Raw genomic sequence first — 18,016 nt, forward strand, 5'->3', positions numbered from 1 at the left:
ATAGTTGTGATATAAGTAATTAGGTAATATATACATAATAAAATAACAGAATATTATATAGACGGAAAAAATATTTTATAGACTTATGACATAATAAAATGCAAATACATTACGCAATCCGTGAAGGAATCCTTATTACAATGCCATTAGAGAACAAAAAAGATGACAATCTAAACAAAGAATTAACTAGACTTAATACTAGGATATGTATGTACAACAATTGGACTTCTAACAATATGTGTCCCATCCGACCAGACCAATGTAGTAGACTCCATAGACTTTGCTGATAAACCTCCACCACTAACAGTAACAGTAAAGGTTTTGGTCTCTTTCAGTGCCTTGAAAGTCAAAACCTTAGGCACCACTTCAACTTTAAGTTTTGGGTTTGGAGAGATTTGAACCCTGTAAATAGAGTTTGGAAGGCCAACATTCTTGACAGTTCTACGAAAACTAACGGTAAAAGACTTGACGGCAGGGACTGGAGCTGCCAATGAAGGATAATTCATATCCCTTGCTGGAACATTTTTAGATTTCACAGGGCAAGCACTAATCTCTCCTGAAATTTGCTTTATATTATCTCGAGTGTATCCCAAACTGCACATCAGTTTTATGTAATCTTCCTTGGAAGTTTCGTATACAAGTCCTGGAACGATGGCTCTTACAGGGTTGACATGCCCCGATCCATAAGATATTTCACCATCTGGGTTTTTGGTTCTATCCATTGCCCACGCTAACAACAAAGAAAAAAATGGTCAGACATGAATATTGATTTGTTTAAACCATGGATATACAAAATTTATATACCAGTAGTCATGAGAGCAGATTTGATGGCTGAGGGAGACCAATCTGGGTGAAATGTTTTAACATATGCGGCTATACCAGCAACATGAGGGCAAGCCATTGAGGTTCCTGACAATATACTATATTTTACTCGCCTTTTATCTACAGGTGAACCACTAGGTGATGAGACTGGCGAATAGGCTGCTAAAATTTCGGCTCCTGGAGCTGTTATATCCGGCTGTAGAAAATAAAGATCGGTATAAGATTCGTAATATTAAAAAGTTTCAATTCTTCAACTTTATTAGAAATGCGAATTAAAAATTGTATACCTTGAGAATATCAGGTGCAATAAAATTAGGCCCAAGTGAGGAGAATTGAGCAACCACCGGAGAATACGATTCTGTAATGGATTCACTTCTCAATATTTCTGCAACAGGGTTCCTAAAACATAGGATATAGAAACAAAGTCATTCAAACAATCCTGGAAGGTTGCTAGCCACACTGAAAAATTAAACTTTAGCATACAACATACTTGGTTGAATTCTTGTAGGACAAGAGCAAATCATAGTCTCTAGCGTTTAAAGAAGGAGAAGGCAATGGTGTAATAAAAGACACAGGTAGGTCATCTAGAACAATTGACCCTGCAGCACCAGCACTATAAACTACAGAATCACTTCCGGTATTATCACACAAAACAATCTTTCCTTTAACTAGTTTACTGTCCACACATGATTCGCTGCACAACCTGTAAGGAAAGTTAAATATTTTTGGTTAAGTCACTGATTATTGTTTATTGGAACAAACGAAATTAAACATATTTTGTTAAATTGCGCAAACCTAGCATCATCTTCAGAGCAGATACTTGAAACTTCACGTCCATAAAGTAAAGGCAACTTTTTTCCATTGAAAGTATCGGGATTAACTGAAAACCCCTGTTGGATCAAAGATTATGTTATAAAGCTTATGAAAGAGCATGAAATTATTGATGAGCAAGAGGCTGAGTTTAAGATGCTGCTTACATTTAAGGTCTTGCCATTCCCGAGAACAACTTTGGTGGATAATCTACGGTCCGTGGTACTTGCTGCAACAGCAACCATCCAAGGAGCAACACTTTCAACCCCAAGTGGTCCTGCTACACCATTATTGCCTGCAGAATTCAGAGTAAGTATTCCTTTCTCCATTGCATGAAAAGAACCAATGGCGATGACATCATCAAAGAATTCTGTTGATTCAGCTGATCCTAGTGACACTGATAAAATATCAACACCATCAGCGATAGCATCATCGAAAGCTGCAAGGATATCCACTGATTCACACCCTTTTTTATGGCAAACTTTGTATGCAGCAATCCTTGCAGAAGGAACCCCTCCTCTTGCTGTACCTTGCGCAAGTCCGAAAAAGCTAACATCCTTTACCACATTCCCGGCTGCTGTTGACGCTGTATGGGTACCATGACCCGAATTATCTCTTGCAGACTCATCAGCAGATGCCACTGACTTGTAAAACCGAGCACCGATGACCTTGCTGTAGCAGAAACCATGTCGAGTAAGACAATTTATATATCAAATTATTCATCAACATATGAAACTATCAATAAATAAAGTAAGAAAAATCTGAAGGTAATGTACTTGTTACAAGTGAAGTTTTTGCCGCCTCTGCAAACACCCTTCCATTTCTTCGGGGGGGACCAAAACCTTCATCACTGAAGCTTGGTAGCTCAGGCCAGATCCCACTGTCAATGACACCAATAATAACATTGCTCTCAACGGTGGGATTGCGTCTAACAGTATTACTAAAACCCATAAAATCCCATGACCTCGTTGTCCGAGGGTGATAAATTCGATTAGGAATAATAGAGACTACTCCCTTCATGTCTGCACATATAATATTATAATTTTAAATTAAACAGGTCTCATTACACTCAATTACAACAATAATCATCATTTATAACAGCAGTTTGAAAAACACATTGCAACACGTACTGGCCAGTTCTTCTACTTCCTCATCAGTGAGCTTGGCAGAAAACCCATTCAAACTCCTTCTGTAACTTCTGATCATGGATTCTTCCACAGAACTACATATATTTCGAAAGAATATGATCAAGTAAGAGTTAAGATTCATATCTAAATCCATAAATAAATAATGATAATAAAAGGTTACCTTCCCCTGATAACTTTTTGAAGCATAGTTCGTTGCCTGGAAGTTGCAAGATATTCCCCCTCAGGAGCCGATCCCATATAAACAATGTAAGCCTGCACCGATCATTATCTTAATCAAATAAAATCACAGACAGTATCATCATATTTATTACCCGTTGTTAAGTCACAAACACAACACTTGCCTTTCTATCATCATTAGCTGCTGCTATGGACGATTGGCCAATCGCAAGTATAAGGAAGAAGGAAATGTTTAGAAACAGCTGAAACCTGTAACTGGCCATTGGTATATTTGCAGTGTATTCAGACAAGTTGGTGCTTCTTATATGGGGTTCAACACATGATCCAGTATCAAATATCCCGGATTTTCTCTATCAATTTATTTTGGAGAGAAATTTAGGGCTAATTAAGTAATTCAATGTTCTTTCATATAAGTAAATAAATTTCATGAATTACAACATCTAGCAATCCCTTGTGAATCTACAAATAAAGCATAATTTGATTAGTTTCCTTAAAAACAAATCATTTCTTCGACTTTTTGTCATCTGTAAAATGTCTACTTCCTATAATATAATTAAAGAATATCAATTACTACGTTAATTGAGATTTATGAAATAAAATCCATTAAAAGCACACAAATCATTGAGATTTGGTATACTCCTTTCTGGTATCTGTACTCATTTTTGCCATTCATGTGAATTTGACAAAATTGCCAAATTTTAGCCTAATTCTACTTGTTTGCTGAACTTCAACAGATTTGAACACATTGGTTTTGAAATGTCCAAACATGATTTATAATCTGCTATACCATAATCGGGTTTAAGTTGTACTAATAAAAAAGATAATTGATTCAAGACTTAGCTGGAATGGTTTTATCTTGTTTCAATTACATGAATCCATTCAACTTCGGAATTCAGTTCTAATACATATGAAATCAAATTTTATATTAAATCAATTATATAATCTAGTACCTAGAATTGTCCATTTGTACCTAGTTGTTCTCTAAAAATTTTTTGAATTTAGTTAGTCACTGAATTCATATTCTGTCAATTAAGTTGACACTTCCACATTAATATCGTTAGTTTGTACTGATATGATACTATTAACCAATATGTAGTTTGTACTGATATGATACTATTAACCAATATGTGGTGTCGCATGTAAACAATGGAGAAAAGGGAGACGGAGCAGAATCTTTGACAGTTGTATTTGCCGAAAAGGACCATTTGAGCACAACGGAGAAGACGGCTAGGGTTAATTTAGGGGTTTTAAGTGAAGAAAAAATAGAAAGAAATAAATTGATATTTTTGGAACTACGGTAGGGATGAATCTCAAAATTATAAATGAACTTTGATTTAATGTGTAATTGTATACACGAAATTTATTTTGGTTCAATTATACACATGAAACTTTAATTCTGGTTCAAATGTATACTTGAAACATTAATTTTGATTTAATCATATACATTTAAAGAAATAAACATCAATTTATTTTTATATTGGATAAATATAATTATTTATATATGCAATATATGAACATAAAATGATGTTATATCAATAATTGTGTTTACAAGAATTGAATCAAATCAAAATTTCATATATAAAATTAGACAAAATCAAAGTTCATGTATACAATTACACATTAAACCTTAGTCCATGTACAGTTTTGGTATTTATCCCAACTACACTATCATAGAGTTGTCCATGGTTCAGGTCGGGCCAGTCCTTGACAAAATTTTAGACCTAAGTTTTTCCAAAACCTGGCTCGACCTACTTTTATTAATTTTTATTTAATTTTATATTTTTATGTAATTTTTTTAAAAATATAATACACCAAATATACTAAAAATATTAAAATAAATGTTTCTCTAACAAAATGAAAGTAAATTAAAAAAGTTTTTATACTTATTTAAATAACATTAAGATAAGTGTAATTTAACAAGCAAACACCTCTAAAATAGTAGCAAAATTAATAATAAAACAAGTGTTATACAATACCAAATATTACAATAAAATAGTATCAACATAATAATAAAATAATAACAAAACAGTGATAAAAAGTGGCAAAACAACATGATTTTTTTATTGCAAATTTGGGTTGAGTTGGACCAGGCCTGAGCCGAAAACTTTATCGAGGCCTAACCCATTTTCTAAATAGGTCTTATTTTTTTCTCAAACCCAATTTTGGACTTATATTTTTACTTAAATCATCTCATTTTTTGAATTAACTGCCCGGCCCAACCCATGAACAACTCAACTAACTAAGAAAGAAATGAATAAAAAAATGGGCTTTCACTTGGTTAAACCTGCCCCTAAACATGTGGCTTGTACTGACCCTGAAACCTACTTCAGTTGAAGAGGAAGGGCCGATAGTTGCACGGCCCAAGGGAATAAAAAACCCACTACATGAGACATTTCTAGCAACATCTTGGTTATTATTAATTTACATAATAACCAATGTAATTTAATTATTATTTTCATTCGTTTTATATAATGATTTTAAAATTAAATTATATTTCAGTTTTATTTACTTAAAAATAATTTATTTATAATTAGCTTAAAATTTATAAGTTTTATACATATTCTAATTTAATTAAACATATGTTTATTATACTCAAACCATATTTTGCTTCGCATTTTAAATATTTGTATTATATTAATATCTTTTAGGTACATTTTTACAAAAACAATAGTACGTTATAATTATTCCTACAATAATTCACTCATATGCAATATTTTTATTCTATTATACATTAAGTTACAAAGCACTATTAAATCAATTTTTTAAAATAAGCATAATATTGTATTTTAGATCAATATCTTTATTTTTATTTATCCTTATATCTAGAGGTGATCATGGATCAGAACAAATCTCAATAGAATTTTAGGCTCGTTTTTTAGGTTCAAGCCTGACTCGAGACGAAAAGTGGGCTTACATTTTACTTAAACTTGACCCAGATAAAAATGCTAAAACCTGAGCTTGATTCAGCCCACCCGTATTAAAAATTTGTTATATTATTATTTTTTATATAAAAACAAATTTTTAAAAATATATATATATATATAACACATCAAATACACTAAAAACATTGAAATAAATGTTTCTCAACAAATTAGAAATAAATTAAAAAAATTATTTATACTTGAATAACACTAACATAGATACAACTTAACAAGTAAATACATATAAAATAGTAACAAACTTAATAATAAAATAATAGTTATATAATATCCAAACAATAACAATAAAATAGTAGTAATATAATAACAAAACGAAACCAACACAGTAACAAAATAGTAAAAACAGGAGTAAAAAATAGCATGTTTTCTTTTACAAATACTGGCAGAGCCCGAGCAAAAAAAAATTACTTACTTGAAACCAAATTCACTTAAAAAATGGACCTCGTTTATTTTATCCAAACCTATTTTTTACTCCTACATTTTTCCCTAAACCTTTCCACTACCCAACTCAGCCGAGTTCTACCTATACCCAAAAGCTTGCTTTTAATGATAAAAAAATGTATGGTCATATTGCTTTAAAACAAGTAACAAATTATAGATGATCATATTACCTTTTATTTGTACTATATGTTAGATATATAAAAACCTATATATTTCAAAAATATTTAGTTAATTAAAATAGCTTAATTTACAGCAATGTCTAAATTTTAATTTCCATATTCAAGTTTGTTTTATTATAAACCTTCCACGTATGTATTATACAAAAAATTGATTTAGGCGATGACTTTTCAACATGTAAAAAGTCTTTTAAGGATTTAATCAGTTTGTTGTTAAAATTTAAGTTTCTCAAAACATTTAATTTTTAAAAAAATTACATTTCATTTAAAATTTTACACACGTAAAATAATTAAGAAATCCTAGCAATTTTCAAAAATAATAAGTTACATTTTTAAATTTTAATTTAATATTAATATATTAAATTAATTAAAATGAGGTTCAAAATTTATGAAGGTGATAGTGCCACTGACTTAGATTTTTCTCATGCAATTCATGTGGCCTTGTGCAGTTTCTCCACTCAAAAATTGTATAAGTCAATTTCACTCTCAACAATTGATGATTCAACATAATTCCTTTAAGACACAAACGAATAATAAATATAAATGAATATGAAATATAAGAACAAAGTCACAGAAAAAGCTAAGAACACAGGAGAGAGTTTGAGAGAATGTTTTTCGGAATTCTATTTCTCTTAAAAATTTAAGATACAATGGATAATTTACAAGTGAGGGGAATGCTCTCTATTTATAGTTGAACTCTCCCAAAACTAAGATTAAGTTACATCAACTTCTAAGATTAAAAGTTATCTACAAACCATATTTCTAAGATTACATTTATTGTATCTTCTAAAATTATAAGTTATCTCCAAAATTGTATATCTTTGACTTGGTCATACTTTGTGAATGAGTCTTTAATCTCTCAAAGCAACGGGTCAGTTGGTTTGGGCCACCCAGGCTTCTTTATCAGTTATTGAAATCATGTTAGTTCTTGTCAACTAAATGATCCCAATTTCAATTATAAACTTCCATGGAATGCATTGTATACGATAGTCACGAGATTTGCATCATAACCCATAACAAAAGTCGTTTCCTTATTTATCTCTTAACCAATAATATTACAAATTTGTGTTACCATTTACATACATACACATTATATTTATTTTAAATTTGGAAATAATATATGGAAATTTTAAATTATTATTAAATTTTCAATTTTTTTTTGTCATGATCTATTTGCTTAATACTATGATTTTTTTATAACAACATATTTAATAGTTATATATTTATGCCATAAAAAAATTATATATTTATTAACTTAAAATAATTGAGACTTGCAAATTTTAAAGTATTGTAAAAATATTTAATATTACTATTATTTTTTAACGTAATAATTTTAAAATAACAATAAAATAACTTTAGCAATTAAAAAAATTTATATACAATTCACTAGGTTTCTTAATAATAACCATTCAAAAATTTCTTTAAAAATATAATTAATAAATATAAAAAAGTTAAACGCAAATTTTAAAAATATAAAATACAACTAATATATTGAAACATGTTAATTATAAAATTAATTTTCAAATCATGATAAAAATTTAAAAAATTAAAACATAGTTTAAAAATAAAAATAATGTTAAAAATGTTTTAAATCCGCTTAACTCTTGAAAATATAATAACTATTACAAAAATTCTCTAAGGCATTGAAAATAAAACGAAAACAACTCAAAAGAGAATGAAACTTGAATTGAACAAAAAAACTACAAGAAAGCAATGCATACAAAGTGTTTGAGTAAATACTTTCAAATATATATTTTAACTCAAAAAACAGAAAATGAAGTACAATGAAATTGATTGATTACAAATAAAAATAGCTCTCGTTATAATTTAGCACTCTCAGATCTAATAATATTGATAAAATTATATTTTTTATCTGCAATAAAAGAATGTTAAGAAATTTAAACTCTATACATATTTATATTTTAGAATTTATAATAATCATTTAAATGTATAATTTACTGAAATATTTATAATTTAAACATTATTTAAGTATATAAAATTTATTAAAAAAACATAAAGGGTCTAAAATTTGTGCCGACTACTATATCTAATGTATTACGGTAACATGCTGAGTTGCTTTTCGCTTTTTTTCAATGACCGGATTGAACATTGAAGGAAGAGAGACGTGCTTAGCTGATATTGCCAAGTGCTACATCCACCATCACAGCAAATCAATCAGCCAACCAGCCTCGTAATATTCATTTTTGTCCTTCCAAGTTTATCTTTTCTTTTTTCTTTTTAATTTACAAAATTACCACTCAAGCGGCACCGTTTTCACCCCAAAATTTAAAAGGAAAAAGAGGACGCGAAAACCTCAATAACATATTATATTTTGTCAAATTCTGCGCACTTTGCGTAAATTGTGAATTATTACCTTCAATTTGTTCATTTTCAATATATTTTTAGAATTTGAAAATTTTAATTATAATCAAATAATAAATATTAAATTTAAAAAATATATTATTATACAGGGAAGTAGTCAGGGATTGATAGGTGTTCTAACCCCCTAAAATTTATAAGAAAAATTTTCATTTAAATTTTTTAATTTTTAAAAATTTTAATTTAGTAGAGGTAAAATTATATTTTACCCTTAAAAATGATAAAAAATTAATTTAGTTCTTTAAAAATTATAAAAATATAAGCTATTCAAATAGTAAAATTATATTTTTACTATCATATAATTTTATATTTATTTTCGACTCCCTAAAAATATTTTCTACCTTGGCCCTTGTTATTTATGTCTTACTATTAATTTTACATGTTGTTCACAAAAGAACTAGTTAATAAATTTAATGGTTGCCGTTTGTATTAAGACTAAAATTTTGAAATTAAAAAAATATAACCACTAAGAATGATTCAATTGATGAATGTGGGTTAAATCTATAACTTTACAGATAATATAGGACTAATGACATAAATTTAATCAAATAGATTTAAAGTTTCAAATTTTGAAAAATATAAGGATTAAAATTGATCAAATTAAAATACAGGTACTAAATTCACAATTTACACAAAGTAAAGGGTCTAATAACAGAAATTGACCTATTATTTTATAGAAAAATCATCAAAATCAAAGCCCCTGGCACCCCTTTCCACCTCTCTCCAATCGTCATTGGTTTTTCCGTCTCCTCTCATTTGATTACACTTTTTCCATTTTTTTCAGTCTCTCTCTCTCTCTTTTTTTCCACCTAAAATTTTATTATAATAAATCCTCTAAAATTATCTGTTTTTCACATTGATAATCTTCTCTTCTCGATCTATCCGCTTCGGGTAAGTTTAATCGTTTCAAGATCTATCTCTCTATTATTCGTTTACTTTTTGTGTGGGATTGATTGAATTTTATGGATCTTCCAGGTTTGAGAGAGAAGAGATAAAGAACATAGAGAAAAAGAGGGTAAAATGGCGCATAGAGTAGATCACGAGTACGATTACCTTTTCAAGATCGTGTTGATAGGCGATTCTGGAGTTGGAAAAACGAATATTCTCTCTAGGTTCACCAGAAACGAGTTTTGTTTGGAATCTAAATCCACTATCGGCGTCGAGTTCGCTACTAGAACCCTCCAGGTTTTTCATCTATTTAATCGACTCCATGTTTATTCATCTTCATGTATGTTTTTTAGTTTCTGTTCTTTTCTTTTGCTAAAAATGAATAGCTCTTGAAAAGTATCTTCAGCTTTGATATTTTGAAGTGTGCTTGAATACTTCTGATCTGATTTAGTTTCGTAAATTTTTGCATGATTAAGTTGATTGTGAAATCTTATGTTCACTTAATTGAATATTCAGTAAATAAAAAATCATCTCAATAAATATCGCGTGATGATTCCGATTGCCTTATCCTACACTGTGATTTTAACTTGGAAGTTCATTTTGAATGTTAAGAGAAAAGATATCTGGATAATGATGCTCATCAAAGGTGCTTTATGTCGTTCTTTTACTGTGAAAGTCTTAAATCATACGGTTGAGTTGAGGGATTCCATTTCTGTTTTTAGGAACAAATTGTAGATGTAAGATGTGTTGAAAAGTTGATCAATACAAAGAGTCTTTTTACATGTTTCAACTATTTTAGTTATGGGTTTTGCTAACAAAGTAACAAGGGTCATTGGGCCACTCTTTAAGGATTGTTAATATATTATATAGTAATGAATATTGTATTAAATGAAGTGCTTGTCTTCATTCATCATTTTCAATACATAGGTTGAGATATTACTATTTATAGTAATCTTAAAGAGTGCCCTCGCAAGCAAAATCTTTTATTTACTGGAGCAACAAAGTTGGAAGGATGAGAAGGCTTTTGTTAGTGAAAAAACAAGCAAACGACTTGTCTGTCGTTTGCAATTTTTCCACTCTCCATTATTGTACTACTCCAGGCTGTTTTTATATCGCTTTATTCTCATTTACACTGGCAGGGAGTATATGGTTGCTTTTATTGGCTCATTACATGATTGAGCATTTGACTCAGAGAAAAAAACATCATTTTCCTGTGTTTTCCAGCCTGTCATGTCAGATTTATTAGAACCTTCTTTGGTTTCTTTGTTAATTAGCAATCATGTTGGTGCAGATTGGTAAATTGTTGTTTGTATTTTGCAATGAATTTATATTGTTTTTGCTGATATAGGTAGAGGGAAAGACTGTCAAGGCACAGATTTGGGATACGGCAGGTCAGGAAAGATATCGAGCCATCACCAGTGCTTACTACAGAGGGGCTGTTGGTGCACTTATGGTCTATGACATAACGAAGAGGCAAACCTTTGATAATGTTCAAAGGTGGCTTCGTGAATTGAGGGACCATGCAGATTCTAACATTGTCATCATGATGGCTGGAAATAAATCCGACTTGAATCATCTCAGAGCTGTTACCGAGGAGGATGGTCAAGCTCTGGCTGAGAGGGAAGGTCTTTCATTTCTTGAGACATCAGCGCTGGAAGCAACCAACATTGAGAAGGCATTCCAAACTATATTGACTGAGATCTACCATATCATAAGCAAAAAGGCATTGGCAGCCCAGGAAGCAGCTGCTAGTACCGCAATTCCCGGCCAAGGAACTACCATTAATGTCACTGATACATCAGGAAACACTAAGAGAGGATGCTGTTCTACTTAGAAAGGTAATAGGTTACATTTGATGCTGTTCTACTTAAAAAGGTGATAGGTTACATTTGAGAAGGTAAAAAATATTTGCTAGGAAGTAGGCCCTTTTCATGTTTTTGTCAATTTTTGGCTGAGAGAGAGACATGTAAAATACATATATATATTTTACTTGAATTGTGATATGAAGCTTGTGATGTTTTAAACAACCATAAATTGTTGGTAGAAATAGAATGGAACGCCTGGTTTTACTTTGCACTGTTACTCAACATGTTACTTCAAAAGTTGTTTTGGTGAGATGTCGCTATTAGAACGGCAGGAAGCGTAATTGGTTTTATCTGATCTGGCACACTTGTCTTTAAAGTGTCTCCCTGTACCTCTTTTAACATGCATGGCTTAATTAAAGTTTATGATGCGCGTAAATGAGGCATTGGCAGTGTTGACAATGAATGAGGCTTTGTGACCTTGAGTGCTAAGGTTTATGCGTTAAATGTCATGTTTGGGTTTTCTTTTAAAATTTTTGGGTTTGCGGATGTAGGACTAAAAGGTATAAAATTGACATTTGACCGGTTTTTGATGGATTGATTTTAGTTTTTAATTTGATTTTATTTTACAGTTATTCAGATATATATTTACGATTGTACTATAATCATATTAAATTATGTTATATTTATAGTTATAGATTCAAGTAAAAAACCTTTTAATCTGAAAAAGGGCTTTATTAAGCCGGTCCATGTAATTCATGTTAAAGAAATGATATTTAAATAGACCGAGTTTGGCTGTCTGACCAAAATAAGAGTAGGCATGAAATATTGGGAAGATCTGAATGGTGGCATGAACAAGGAGGGACGTAACGTGAGCATAACCGACTCCAACGTGCTGTCCATCGTCTTTGACAGTTAGGGTAATGGGGAATAAAACAAAGCGACCGCCCGATAAGCATGCACATTACAGGGCCACACCCAACGCCTGGCATTTTGACTCAATTATATATAATTTATGTAGAATACACATCAAGGTAGACAAAACAACTGGTCGATAATCGTCTATGTTTTAATCTAGAATATCAGATATAATATCCCATTTGAACAGAGTGGTACTCTGGAGATCAACCTTTTTTACGATAGCCGAATTTGACTGAGTATTAAATGTGAATACGATAATTAATTCTTTCTTTTCTTTAGCAAATTCTAAAAAAAAAAAAAATTGAATGGATCTAAATCAAATCAAACAAAGCCAAGCTGATATCCACTCAAAATTTGTTTGGTTGTTATCATACGTTGTTTTTAATTGGATTAGATTAGATTCATGTTGTAGTTTATTTCCTTTTCAGTTTAATGGGCACAAACATCACCCAACATTTCAAAACAAAATTGCTACTAGTATTTCGAATTTAATCTATAATTATAAAGTAATTTTAATTTTTTTATGGAAAATCCATTTACATAATTTTGATGGATCTTAATTAGCATATATATATAAATAAAAATATATATCGGACATAATACAAAGTAAAAGAAATCCAAAAATATATCTCGAAATTTTATCACAAAGGCAACGGCTTTTAGTTTTACCAAAGGCTATTATTAATATAAAAAGGAGCGGATTTATGGACCCCGATGAGAATTATTCACAAACATATAGAAAAAAAATCATACGCTTCTCCGCCACATCGGAGTTTCAGTCAGCCAATCACCGCCGCCCTTATATTACAAAATTATAAATGTTTTTTTATTCATTTTCTTTAAATATAGCAGTAAAAAAGTATTAATTAAAAAAGACTAGGCGTTCGCTTTCCGCCTTTCTTTTTTCAAAGAACCTCCAAACCAAACCAAAACTCAGAGAGAAGAACAAAGAATTTTTTGTTGCTGTTATTGTTTTTTTTTTAAAAAGTCACTTTCCCAAATTATGGGATCCGTTTCAATGGAACCTGCCGTTTTGGATGATATAATATATCGTTTATTGGATTTAAAACAAGCGAGGCCAGGGAAGCAAGTGCAGCTGTCGGAAGGCGAGATCCGTCAGCTTTGCACTGTCGCAAGAGAAATATTTCTTCAACAGCCTAATCTTCTTGAGCTTGAAGCTCCCATCAAGATCTGTGGTACGCCTTTTATTTAGTAATTGTTTTCTTTGTTCCCACTTGAAAATGATGGAAATTCACGTTTTAATTTTAGGATTTGGGTGTTTTGAATTTCGAATGGATGAGGCAAAAGTTGAAAACATTGAAGAAATGTTCTATTTTTATTTGGGAATTTGATTATATTAAGGAAAATTTGAAAAATTTTCAAGGAAATGTATGTTTTAGCTTTTTGAATGATTATGGTTATGTTTGTTCGTAGCGGCTGCATTGGAGTACTTGATTTCTTTGCTTAAATTGCATTAATCCAAAATTGAATTTTTTGTTGGATGTTCTTGGTATGGTTGGTTATTACCCAGATTCTTAATTTAGAATAAGATTGAAAATGAGGTTGAGTATGTAGTTTCTAAGCTATTGATCGACTCTGTGATACATAATTGCATATAATCTGAATTTGATGGGATAGTGATGCTGTGAATTGTAACGTTTTGATGCATCAAATGTTTAGATTTTCTTAGGATTTTAATGCTGTTGAGATGCAAGAATGTTTTAAACTGGCGCTGCATTCCTTTTATCTTGGTTACTCGAGGGTAGTGGGTTGGCTGGAAAGACTCATAGGTGGAGAAAACTCCGAGATGGCAGAGGATGGAAGGGGAAACCAGAATGTTTATGTTAATCATCAATGATTACTACAAAGATTATCGATTGTTTAAAGCAGAAGCCATTTATTAGTATATTTTTACATGACGAACATCGAGAAGATCATGAAAATGATAAAACCACATAAGAAAACAAGGAGCCCTATCATTATTGAAGCCTCCATTCTCTAAAAATATCCATTATAAGTACAGAGGACTAAATGATTGCTCTTACCTTTGATTTTATTTGAATCTTTCTTTAAAGGTTTCTTCCACCATAGTACCAGAAAACTGATGAAATAATACTTGTTTCGTACTACTTGGTGGTTCCATTTATGAAAAGATAAAGCAACTCACCTAAATCCTAATGAAATGTTGGAAATGTTCTGCTGATTATGGTAGCTATCTAGTGTTAGGGTTATTATTGAACTACATTCAGTTTCGATTTGTGTGGAAGTAACAGCTATATCAAAATAGCAAATTGAAGATTGGGGTGCTACTTTGAACATCAGTTCTGGAAATTTATCTTCCTAATTTTGACAATTGGTCTTAACATTTTGAAAGAAATGTTAATAATCTGTTTTCTTTTGTTGTTTTCTTCTTCCAGGTGACATTCATGGGCAGTACACTGATCTTCTGAGGCTTTTTGAATATGGGGGCTTCCCCCCTGACGCTAATTATTTATTCCTGGGTGACTATGTTGATCGTGGCAAGCAGAGTCTAGAAACAATATGCCTTTTGCTTGCCTATAAGATCAAATATCCCGAGAACTTCTTTCTCTTGAGAGGGAATCATGAATGTGCTTCTATTAATCGGATTTATGGATTTTATGATGAGTGCAAACGAAGGTTCAATGTGAGGCTTTGGAAAATCTTTACTGAGTGTTTTAACTGTCTTCCCGTGGCTGCTGTAATAGATGACAAAATATTGTGCATGCATGGTGGCCTTTCCCCTGATCTAACAAATTTAGATCAAATTAGGAGCATAATTCGTCCAACCGATGTTCCGGATTCTGGTCTCCTTTGTGATTTACTTTGGTCTGATCCTAGTAGGGATATAAAAGGCTGGGGTATGAATGATCGAGGAGTCTCATTCACATTTGGCTCAGATAGAGTCTCGGAGTTCTTAATGAAAAATGATATGGACCTTGTTTGCCGTGCCCATCAGGTTAGGGTTATTTGCTCTTTATCTTCCTTCTTTATGTGTGTGGGTGGTGTAAGCAAAGCAGCTAACCCTAATGCTTCTGTCAGGTTGTTGAAGATGGATACGAGTTCTTTTCGGACAGACAACTCGTGACAATATTTTCAGCTCCCAATTATTGTGGCGAATTTGATAATGCCGGGGCCATGATGAGTGTTGATGAAAGCCTGATGTGCTCTTTCCAAATTCTTAAGCCTGCAGATAAAAGGTCCAGGTTCATTTGAGAGATACTACTCTGTCTCTGTTCCTACATTGAACTGCTGAAGTAAGTTTTAATCAAACTTTTATCACGTAACTGTATCATATAATTCTACCCACAATACTTGTCAGATCGATCGCCTAGGTTACAAATTCATTGTAAACTGTGTATTTTGATTTGTTATCTTCAGCCACCATTTCTTGTGTTCATATATTCTATTTATAGACTTCCCATGAAAATTTACTTGCACATATTTTATGATGTTTGTCAGATCATACAATGTCTTTAACCTTCATCATAAACTTTTATTTGTCTTTTCTCATATGTGAACCTAATTTCTGTGTTGTCTCTGTTGATTATAACATATTTGTTGCAATTTCAGTAGTGATTCGAGAAGAAATGTCCAAAGATTAAGGATGCTGATGCTGATGCTGATTTTGCAGCTCCATGTGATAATGAAATATGACCATATCCTTCCCTATATCAAAGGGTACAGGTTATCTGTTTACCACTATTTTATAACCATATGAATCGAAAGATAAGGCATGTTGACAAGGACTCAGCCACTGAAATCCTTTGATTCTTTTTTTTTTTTCCTTATTCACCCATTTTTTTAGAACCCATGGCATTTTCAATATTTTCTTTTGTTTTATCATAGGAAAGGGAGAAGAGTTGGAGGAAATAACGAGGGTTTAGGAATTAGGAGGAAGGGGAAAAAAAAGCTAAAATATTGAAAGAGCTTTTGAACTATTTCATGTTTATGAATTTCCTATGTTTTGATTGTACCTAAATAAAAATTTACACTTTCATTTGTATACAAATAAGTCTTTGTTTTGAATGAAATGTTCGTTTATTTCGATTAAAAGTTTGTTGGGTTATTTGGCTGTAAATTAAGGGCAAATGATTTGTTTGGGAGTAGTGAAAATAGGATTTTTTTTTTTAAATGTTAGAATTTTTTAATAATTATTTTAGTCAATAGATAAAATACCAAATTATGAGAAAGAAATTATTCTCTTTTTCTTCTATTTTTCCTTATTCCTTGTATTAAAAAAATATCCGAAAAGATTGAAAAAGGGGGAAAAAAACCAAGATTTGTGTGTGCGTATTTGAATATCTTAATTATTATTGTTATAGATTTAAAATAAATGCAAATATTAATTATTTGATAATTTGATATTCCTTTTTTTACAAATAATAAATTTAGATATACTAATTTAAATATACCATTATTAATTTATTTTTAAAATTAAAAATTAAAAAAGTATCTTAATGAATTTGCTAATGGACTTCGAAATTCAACGTATAATATTACTTAATTTGGATTTAAATTATAATAACTAAGAAGAGAATATTTGATACCTTGTTAGTTAATAATAACTGTTATGATTGATGTAAAATAAAAATATTGTAGGATTCAGACATTAATGTAAATAATTTTACTTTAAAAAATGTTAATTATAATTAAATCTGAAACTTGAAACTCAAAGTTAAAAAATTTGAAATGTAAAACTCAAAGCCTAAAACTCGAAAGAGGAATAAAATAATTAAAATTTAATATTTAATTATGTTTAAATAAAATTAATTGTATTTATTTTCAAGTTCTTCAATAATTTTTATTTACTAATGATGCATGAGACCTATGCATCAAATATTCTTTCATAAATAAATTTGAATTTTATAATAATTATCTATCTATAATCTATAAAATATTAGTTAATTTGGAGAAACTTACGAATTGAATTCACTTTTAAAAATAATTATAATATTTAATTTAAATTTATTAGTTAAAAAATTGTAATAATTATATATTTAAAAATAATTATAATTTAATAGAACTTGTGATAATTACACATTTAAAAATAATTAGAATTTAATTTAAAATTATTAATTAAAAGAGTTGAGCTAATTTTAAGATAGAGCTATTATTATTTTAATAGTACTGTAAATATAAAATATAAGAAAAATATTGTGATAATTATAATTATAATTTACAATTATTAGTTTAAAAAATTGTGACTTAAATAAAAGTTGTGCTAATTTTATTGATGTAAAATAGAATTATTGCTTGAATAGAATTTTAAGCATCTTAATTATCACTTAATTAATATTATAGTTAATCATGTCAATCAATTATTATTTTTAATAGGGATAAATCTCAAAATTATACATGAACTTTGATTTAATGTGTAGTTATATAAATAAATTTTAATTTGGTGCAATTATACACATGAAACTCTAATTGTGGTTCAAATATATACTTAAAAATTTAATTTTGATTTAATCATACACATTTAAAGAAAAAAT

General features: G+C 30.1%; 2 protein-coding genes and 1 pseudogene across 3 annotated transcripts; 2 read left to right on the plus strand and 1 right to left on the minus strand.

The window, feature by feature from the left end:
* Nucleotides 1-58: 58 nt before the first annotated feature.
* LOC107959150 (subtilisin-like protease SBT4.13) lies at nucleotides 59-3,348 on the minus strand (annotated as a pseudogene).
* Nucleotides 3,349-9,592: 6,244 nt separating this feature from the next.
* LOC107959149 (ras-related protein Rab11C) lies at nucleotides 9,593-11,862 on the plus strand. Its single transcript, XM_016895143.2, has 3 exons — nucleotides 9,593-9,783; nucleotides 9,868-10,077; nucleotides 11,129-11,862. Exons 2-3 carry the CDS (start codon nucleotides 9,913-9,915, stop codon nucleotides 11,612-11,614), a joined length of 651 nt encoding a protein of 216 aa, XP_016750632.2. The 5' UTR covers nucleotides 9,593-9,783; nucleotides 9,868-9,912; the 3' UTR covers nucleotides 11,615-11,862.
* Nucleotides 11,863-13,217: 1,355 nt separating this feature from the next.
* On the plus strand, nucleotides 13,218-16,555 carry LOC107959148 (serine/threonine-protein phosphatase PP1). Of its 2 annotated transcripts, none has more exons than XM_016895142.2 (4): nucleotides 13,218-13,699; nucleotides 14,921-15,480; nucleotides 15,564-15,778; nucleotides 16,098-16,555. In XM_016895142.2, exons 1-3 carry the CDS (start codon nucleotides 13,507-13,509, stop codon nucleotides 15,735-15,737), a joined length of 927 nt encoding a protein of 308 aa, XP_016750631.1. In that variant the 5' UTR covers nucleotides 13,218-13,506; the 3' UTR covers nucleotides 15,738-15,778; nucleotides 16,098-16,555. The 2 variants fall into 2 exon arrangements, with proteins under 2 accessions (XP_016750631.1, XP_016750630.1); XM_016895141.2 differs by having other exon boundaries at nucleotides 13,219-13,699; nucleotides 16,095-16,555.
* Nucleotides 16,556-18,016: the final 1,461 nt, after the last annotated feature.

This window comes from Gossypium hirsutum, chromosome A05 (assembly GCF_007990345.1).
Source record: "Gossypium hirsutum isolate 1008001.06 chromosome A05, Gossypium_hirsutum_v2.1, whole genome shotgun sequence".
Taxonomy (NCBI): Eukaryota; Viridiplantae; Streptophyta; class Magnoliopsida; order Malvales; family Malvaceae; genus Gossypium; species Gossypium hirsutum.

Excerpts from the sequence above, each read along its gene's own strand:
- LOC107959149 (XM_016895143.2), top strand. The coding sequence starts at position 9,913 with ATGGCGCATAGAGTAGATCACGAGTACGATTACCTTTTCAAGATCGTG. Across the intron at positions 10,078-11,128 it reads TCGCTACTAGAACCCTCCAG|GTAGAGGGAAAGACTGTCAA; the intron begins GTTTTTCATCTA and ends TTGCTGATATAG.
- LOC107959148 (XM_016895142.2), top strand. The coding sequence starts at position 13,507 with ATGGGATCCGTTTCAATGGAACCTGCCGTTTTGGATGATATAATATAT. Across the intron at positions 13,700-14,920 it reads AGCTCCCATCAAGATCTGTG|GTGACATTCATGGGCAGTAC; the intron begins GTACGCCTTTTA and ends TTCTTCTTCCAG. Across the intron at positions 15,481-15,563 it reads TTGTTTGCCGTGCCCATCAG|GTTGTTGAAGATGGATACGA; the intron begins GTTAGGGTTATT and ends TGCTTCTGTCAG.